Here is an 8,891-nt window from a genome sequence, read left to right as displayed (position 1 = left end):
TTCGATTTTTCGATTTTGCGATTTTTGCTTACAGCCCTAGTATCAACTTAATATCTACTCGTGGCAGATTTTAATTTAAAATGAAGAATCAAATCATTTGTTTACTTTAAAATTGTAGACAATTATTGTAGTATAACTAAAAAATTTGTTTACTACAAGAATTTTGCCCCAGGGCAAATTATCAGGGTGCAGTTTGCACTTTGCAGGGTTGAAATGGCAGTCCTGTATTGACAGTTTTTACCCTCTTTTTTCCTTTTTTTTTCAACTTCCAATGAGAATTAGCTAAATGTGTACCTCTAAAAGTCCTAATAAAAAAATCTTGTACATCAAGCAAGGTCCTTACAATAAAGAGTGTGGAACTCGGTTTACTGGAAAATGGATTGCTCCAATTTTTTTTAAAATGCATTTTATGTTATAATGGAAAATGTATGGTTAAAAAAATAAAGAGAAGCTTTGAGTTTAGGTGTAATATTATTTTATTAAAAATTTGTGGTTGAAATAGGTTAAAATCACTGTTGAAGAATGTGTTTTGATAAAAAAATGAAGCTCAAACAAGGACAAATATAGAAATAAATATGATTAATTCGACATCTTAACCACGACATTCATAATCAAATCAAATCCTTTTCCTTATGGTTGAAAACAATGTTGCTAATTACTACAGCAGTTGTTTGGTACAACTTATTTAAAAATTAATTTTTCTCAAACTCATTTTCAATTTTAAACACATCCAATAAAATTATTTTATACATGAATTCATAATTTTTTCTTATTCTTAAATTGTACAATTTTTATTTTTTTAAAGATATTTTTCATTTCCAAATAAATATCTGCCAACCAAACACGTATAAATCACAATCTTCAGTTTAATAATTTGCCCCCCATTTTCATTCTTATTTCTTTTTTTCTTTTTCTTTTTCAACCACACAATTTTTTATAAAATAATATTATAATTAAATAAAAAAATCACAACACATTTTTCAAAAAAATATTATTCTAACCATTAAAATTTGCAAAGAACGGGGCCAAACGGGGGCAAAAAAAAAATTAAAAAAAAGGGGGGCAAAAGGGGGAAAAAAAAAAAAAAAAAAAAAAAAAAAAAAAAAAAAAATTCTAGATACCCGCCAATACAAATTGAAATGTAATTTAAATAGAGGGTATTTTTGTCAAATCGATATTTACAGTTCTTGGCCTCTAAACACAGGAAAAGGTATTTCCGTAATTTCTTCAGTTAATTAGGACACAAAATAAATATCATTATACGTGTGTCAGTTAATTAAAAACGACCCAAAATCTAACGCCACAATCGGCGTTTGCATAGTTACTCGCCCACCCTCAAATGTCCAGCGTGTGAACAAATAACTTCACTGTGGCTTTAATATCAATTGAGCGTGAACGTCACAAAAGGCGAGCGCGTTGGTCATGTCACATCTAACAGCACATAGCTTTTTGTGGTCTTTTCAACCCACTGGAAACCTCGACCCAACGGCCTTTCTACGTCGTATTTCCTCAAAACTCCCTACAATTGCAATTATTTACGAGAGTATGCCATCGCCTCCATCTCCGATATAAACCGTGCTTCAGTGTTGATTAGGTTTGCCAAAATAAAGACCCAAAAACACAATCTATCTTACTTTCTCATTTTTAGTTAAAAAGGTATTTGTTAATTCTCTATGGTACAATCGATGGAAGCGTCATCATCAAGAACCAGATCGCAGGGTACAACTCTTCATAGCAACTTCCAACGCTCCTTATCCCCATCGGGTCGGTTCTGCTCCTCCTCAATCTCCACCTCCCCGGCTTCATACTCCCGTCCCGAGTCGTTTCTGACCCGTCCTTCTAGCCCGACCCGCGTCAATGTCCGCAGATCCGTTTCCCCTTCTCCCACCGTAAGGTTCTCTACCTCACACAACCGCTCGGTCGCATCTTCTCATAACCGGTATGGAAATCAGGGCACCCGTGCCCGTCAGTTCAATTCGGGTCCCAAGAAGACGTGTATGTGTTCCCCTACTACGCACCCGGGGTCCTTCCGGTGCAGTTTACACAAGAACGACAATCGGAGCCGTGGGTACAACAGTGATAGCCAGACGTCGTTTCAGTCGAGTCACCACTTGAATATGCGGAGATCGGCTATGACGAATTCTTTGGTGAGAATCGGAACCGTTGAAGGAGATTTAGTGAAGAGAGCTCTTGCTGCTTTGATTCGCCCGTCGTCACATCATCTCCGCCGCCGTGACGATTTCCAGCCGCGGCCAAGCCGACTCTCGATCATGTCAAAAGCTCAATAGTGAATTCTATAATTCGGCGTATGTTTTGTACAGTTCACTCGACGCGGCGAGTTGATAGCCGTGATGGATAAGTGCGGTTGAACCGCGGTTTTGCGGAAGTTGAAGATACCAGTTTAGAAACCGTAGCTATGGAGTTATATTGTAGAAAACGGCCTTCTGAATGAATGATTTTACTTTCTCAATTTATCTTTTATTTTATTTTATTTTTTCATCAAAAACGGTAATCAGAATTTGTCAATTTAAAATAACATGAATTAATTGAATTAAATACTAGCTTAATTCAAGAACAAATAGAAACAAACATACTATTATAATTTTTTGAGTTGATTTCTTATTTTATATATATATATATATTTTATTATTATTATTATTTTTTAATTATTTTTTTTTTGGATTGTGATATTCGTATGTGGTTTTGCAATTATGCAGAGATGTGCTTTTCAAAATCTGGGATTTATGCATCAGCATTCTGTTTCCAATCCAAAAGGTGAATTGGGGTAATCTTCATTTTTTTATTTTTTTATTTATTGAATTTCTGTCTCTTTTGGTTTATTTTGTCTTCTTTTATCTTTATAATCACTTCTTTTAATTGCATATTTTGCAGGTACACCTGGAAGGGGGGTGGTGGCGGGGGGGGCGTCAAGAAGGATGGAAGTAACTGACCAGATCTATGGATCTGAATTCGGAAAACAGAGACAAGGACATGATAAAATTTCATGTACCTAAGGTTAGCATTGTGAAGAAAAACTTAATCATGGGACTATTAGAAACGATGTTTTAAAGATCAAATTCGAACATTGACTCGGAAAAGGTTAAAATTCCAACAGTCGAACCGATTCACCAAGGTTGAATTGGTGAAAAAAAAAAAAAAATTGTTGAGGGTTTCGATTTTAACTGGTGGGTTCTTACTTCTTAGCGTTGAAGAATGTTGGATTGTCCTCATCAAGTAATTGACACCCTTTCTTGTAAATCAAAACTGTGCAAAAAACACGAAAGGTCACCCAACTTCCCCTTAAATTTCAGCTGGGACCATCTAACATTTGTTCTGAACTGATTACTAAAATTTTCCAATTTATTTTGACAAGTGGAAGTTGATTAGATAAAATTAGCTCACTTGTCAAAATACAAAATTAAGACGAGAGTTCCTCTAAAATTTGATACGAATATTTTATCAAGTTGAGTGGAGCTAATCTCAAATATATAAATAGGGATGGAAAGTTGTGTGTTGAGTTATGAGCGTGAACCAAACATTGAATCCAACATGTCACTCACAAACAGAGGCTCGAGTGGAAGAACGGGTAAAAAATTAGCATAATTTTCACATACGGTGTTTGCAATTTTGAGGGGAAAAAAATAATAAAATGGTAAGCCTATCTCAGAAGGCAAGCATGTGGGACAGGTTGAATTCAATTTTTTTTAGGTGAGTTGGTTCGCAACACAAGAAAGCTCTTCCTATTTAATACCTCTATATAAAGGTCCCGTTTGGTAGTCATTTTCTTCAAAATGTATTTTTCTCTCTTTTCTTTTCAACCCCACATTCTTTTTTAAAATAATATTTTACATAAATCAAAAAATTTTCCTTATTTTTTAACCACAAATTTCACATTAATTTACTATTCTAAAATACATTTTTATATAAAAATGTCTATCAAACACCCCCATAATCAAGACGACAACAGGAAATCATACAAGTAATGAATGTAGTGGAGCAGAAATGGTGCTAGCTGATCAAGTGCTGGACCCGTCCTATTTAAAAACAATATAAACTACGCTTCAAATATTTATGAATTAAAATATTCACTTGCCAAGATGCTAAAGTGGTGTGAGCCATTCAAAGGCTCGGTTTGCATCCCATCGAATTATGAGCAAGAACCAAACACTGAATCCCACGTGTTGCTCGAAAAACGAGACTTAGGTTGGGTTAAAAGTGCAAATTTGAGGAAAAAAATAATAAAATGGTGAACCGATCTCATAAGGCAAGCTTGTGGGACAAGTCGAACTCAATTTTCTTTAGGTGAGTTGACTTGCTTCACAAGAGAGCTCGAGCTAGCTCGTTGAATGACTCAGTTTGTCTCATTCAATACCTCTATATATAATCAATACGGCGAAAGGAAATCATATAAGTAATGAACGCAGTGGAGCCTAAACGAAGCTAGTTGATCCGGTGCTCGACTTCTCCTATTTAATAAACAATATATATAATCAAGACATGAAAGGAGTCATAGAAGAAATGAATCTAGTGGGGCAGAATAATAGTGGTTGATCATGTGCTAGAGTCCATGTTTCATGGGAGGGGAACACCCATTGCTTGGCGCTTGCCCCAACTTCTACTTATCATTCATTTTGGACCAAGGGGAGATGCTCTTCCTTAATTTACTCATAATCTGACAGCTTGTCTCAATTATTAGATTACTTCGGGCTATTTTATTTTCAAAATCCGACATTCAGCTTTATTAATGTTGAGGGGCTACATGTACAGAATGTATCTCACAAAAGCCATACAAAATTCAAAAAAGTGGAACGTGTTGCCGTGTCAGAGGAAATGGCTGCATGGCTCGGAGGAAAGTGTTAATAAAATTCATTTAATTATTTATGTTTTTGTCTTAATTTTCGGGCTCATTACGAAATATCAAACAAAGTCGAAATATTACATTTTTAATATTATTTTGAAGTACTCACAGTCTAGTATTTTACATCTTCAATGGTGCGCAAAACGGCCAATCGTAGCAAACATTACGGCGCGTCAAAATAAGTCGTTCCAAACTAATATTTCGAGAATTTCGATAACAAGTTAATTTTAAAAATTCTTTGAGGATTGTACGCTAATTGAATCCAAAAATCTTCTATATCATTTCGAAACTCATTTCAAAAACTATATCATTGACACATCGAATGATCTAAATGAATATAAAAAACAGTTAAACGTTTGTCAAACATGTGTATTAAAAAGATACTCATAACTCTTTTTTTTAAATCAATTATTTTATTAATATTTATTATTTTTTTGCGACAAATTTCTCAATATAATTTATATCATTTTATTAGAAAATTTTATATGTGGTGTGATGTCAATTTTATATATTTTTTTTTTGTGTGTAAAAATTCCTAATAAAATCATTATCACTTTATATAGGTTATAAATTCTTATACTACATTTTCATCTTGATTATTTTTATATCTGAAAATGGTGTATACATTCTCCTACATTTTGATCTATAATTCTCCTACATTTTTACTATACAAAAAAAAAAAAATTCACTTTTTCACGAAATCACTTCTCAAATATTAACATCACTAAATTGAAAAAATGGACATAATTAAAATTTTTTGAATTTGAGAACGTGCGGAAACATATCATTTCCCTGAATTTAAAAATATATTTATAACGATTATTTGTATGTATTATTTATAATTGTTACACTACTTATATAAAATGATGATGATCAGTAACTTTATAACCCATACAAAGTAATAATAATTTTATTAGGAATTTTTACATAAAAAAAAAATTGACATCATATTACATGTAAATTTTTCAAATAAAATTATATAAATTATATTGAGAAATTTGTCGCGAAAAAATAATAAACATTAATAAAATAGTTGATTTTAAAAAAAAAAGAGTTATACGCATCTTGTTAACACACGTGTATGATGTATGTTTAACTGTTTTCGATATTCATTTAGATCATTCGATTTGTCTATGATATAGTTCTCGAAATGAGTTTCGAGAGGATATAGAAGATTTATGGATTCAATTAGCGTACAATCATTGAAAAAATTTTAAAATTAGCTTATTATCAAAATTCTCGAAATATTAGTTTGGAACGGCTTATTTTGACACGCCGTAACATTTACTATGGTTGGTCATTTCGCGCACCATAACAACGTGAAATACTAGGCCGTGAGTACTTCAAAATGTTATTAAAAATGTAATATTCCGACTTCGTTTGATATTTCGTAATGAGCCCGAAATTTAAGACAAAAACATAAATAATTTAATGAATTTTATTAACACTTTCCTCCAAGCCATGCAGTCGTTTCCTTTTCCTTTCACTGACACGGAGACATGTCCCATTTTTTTGAATTTCTGTATGGCTTCTGTAAACTACATTCTGTACGTGTAGCTTTATTGATTACTTACACCACCGGTATGGTGCCCTTTTTTTCCTTTTTTTGCCTCCGACGAATCAAAAAGAGTACTGGGCATTATTCACGGGGGTTTTGCAAGACCCCTCACTGTGCAGAAGCCCCACATGTATTAAAAAAAAAAAATTACGTGGACCTCACGCATGTGTGTAGCTTGACAGGGACTTGTGAACCTTGTAAGCCTAGCATCTCTCAATGAAAAAAAAGTCAATCGTTGCCCATAAAGACCCTGTGAACCCCAACCTGTATAGAATCATAATTTCTCAATGGATTTTGCTATATGTACACTGAAATGCCCCAAAAATTGAAAAACAAAAGCTATTTGTTTTATATAGTACATTTTATTATTTTGGAAAAAAAAATATGTAACTAAAATAAAATAAGTTTAAATTCCTTGTTTTATTTGGATCTAATAATTAGATTTTTATAGACCAAGATTTAATATATCAATATTGAACTCATTTTGTAGCTTGTAATTAATTAGTTTTTTTCAACTCGATAAAAGTTGTTTTGGATCAAATCAAGTTAGACCTAATTGAAAGAAAACAAGATTAAATAGAATTAAGAATTAATATGATTTCCTTTCATTAGAGATTCTCGGCAAAAACTGTTGACTAATTAGGCCGTCTTTTATTTAAGCATAATTTATATTAAAATAAGGTAGAATTTTTATTCTATTGGAGGATTTCTTTTGGAAGATAAACTATATTATAGTAGACAAGTGACGGCAAATGAATCTTCTATTGCAAATATAATATTGTAGATAATCTCAAACTCATTTGGATTTAGTTCATTCTGTTTTTTTCCCCCTCAATTTGGAAATCAGCCACGTGTAGGTAAATCTTTTTGGTTGATAAGGTTAAGAATTTAAGTCTAAGAGTGCACCTAGAGTTTATGTTTGCTACAATATCCCACTTTCCCATTTCACTTGGGGTAGCCACGTGTAGTGTCCTAACAGGTTAACCTCAATATTTGTTTTGACAAGAAATTTCATTTAGACTAAAAAGTATACAATGATGTGATGTTCCAATGTCCCACTTTCAATAGAATTTAAGTGAGAGGGCACGTGTACGTAAAATGGATATATTAAACATTTGTAATTGATTTACTTTGTGTCACTTTTCATTATCGTCCATTGGGATTATGATTAAATCAAATCAAATCAAATCTGGTTCAAATAGAACTCATCTTGTACTCTAACCACATCTACATAAAGGCCACGAGTTCCAAGAATATACCTACAGAAATCCCAAAAAGTTTTTTCTTACTTAAAGAAAATAAATAGTCAAGTCAAAGAGAAGGGAGCATAGAAAAAGGGGTCTTACATGTGCATTCTCAAGTCCATCACAATTTTTTTAAAATAATCAAAATAAGATACTTTTGTGCAAATTGTTGTTTCCATATACTTTTATGTGTTCAATAATTTATACACGAATTGCCAAATGAACCTTCGGTCGACCTAACGGAATGTGAACTATTTTGGGTTCTTTATAACGAGATGTGAAATCCTTCGGGAATTCCAAATGATAAATGATGGGTCTGTCGTTTAGTCACCGATATACTTCATAAAAGAAATGTGGTATGAAGTGTTTACTTTATTGTTATATAATTGTCTATGAAAACTGCACTTATCTTATTGGTATTTTTAATTACTCACTCTTACATTAAATCTTACAGGTTAGTGCGGGTCGATTGGATTTGTGATAGGGCGGTGATGCGGGCTGCCAAGAGGACTGTAGGAATAGAGAATAAATTTTTCATTAAATTTTTCTACCCTCATAAATATTTGTTAACTTATTTTAAGACATGTTTATTGTTATTTTTCAGATACAATTGCTATGTTTACGTAAAATTTATGAATGTCGCAATTATTATTTATTAAATAATTTTTTTTGTTCTTTTCACATGTAAAGTAAAGAAAAATGAAATTTTGGTAACGCTCCAATGTTATAAAAATTTGGGACTGTTACATAAACAGAGCTTGACAGCTCAATGTACAATCCCCTCACAAGGGGAGAACATGATTTTTTTATTTGACAAAGATCTTCCCTCTTGTTAGGGGGCTGTCATTCCCGAATGTACAGATAGCAAAACTCTTTCTCAATTGTCAATTTTACCATTAAAAAACAAGCAGCAATACAAGCTAAGAAACAATTAGCAATAAATACAACACATGAGAATCTTGGAATAACATATAATAGACAATCATGCTATAAGTACAGAAATTTTTTACAGTCAGCACATGGCAAGGATCCATTCGAGAATGGAAAAAAAGGGAAAAAATAGATGAATCAGATGTTGCCATGACAGCATATGTAGGAATTTAGTCAATAATTCCTTGCGTTTGGGGCCTTTTCCAATAATATATAACCGATCATCATTCGTTGGACGTTCAAAGTCAAAAATCTTAAGTCATGCCATATTTACATTTCTTTCATGCGATGAACTTCGAGA

At 32.6% G+C, this 8,891-nt stretch overlaps 1 protein-coding gene across 1 annotated transcript; it reads left to right on the top strand.

The window, feature by feature from the left end:
- The first annotated feature begins 1,589 nt into the window (after positions 1–1,589).
- Positions 1,590–2,491, top strand: LOC111391796. The gene has a single exon (XM_023017062.1). The coding sequence runs from the start codon at positions 1,674–1,676 to the stop codon at positions 2,286–2,288; it is 615 nt and encodes a 204-aa protein (XP_022872830.1). The 5' UTR covers positions 1,590–1,673; the 3' UTR covers positions 2,289–2,491.
- Positions 2,492–8,891: the final 6,400 nt, after the last annotated feature.

The sequence above is a fragment of the Olea europaea genome, unplaced genomic scaffold (genome assembly GCF_002742605.1).
Source record: "Olea europaea var. sylvestris unplaced genomic scaffold, O_europaea_v1 scaffold830, whole genome shotgun sequence".
In the NCBI taxonomy this organism is placed as follows: Eukaryota; Viridiplantae; Streptophyta; class Magnoliopsida; order Lamiales; family Oleaceae; genus Olea; species Olea europaea.
The sequence above is the reverse complement of the archived record's forward strand: the minus strand, read 5'-3'. Positions and strand labels throughout refer to the sequence as shown.

What these genes read in the sequence shown, in the direction of transcription:
- LOC111391796 (XM_023017062.1), top strand. Translation starts at nt 1,674, where the DNA reads ATGGTACAATCGATGGAAGCGTCATCATCAAGAACCAGATCGCAGGGT.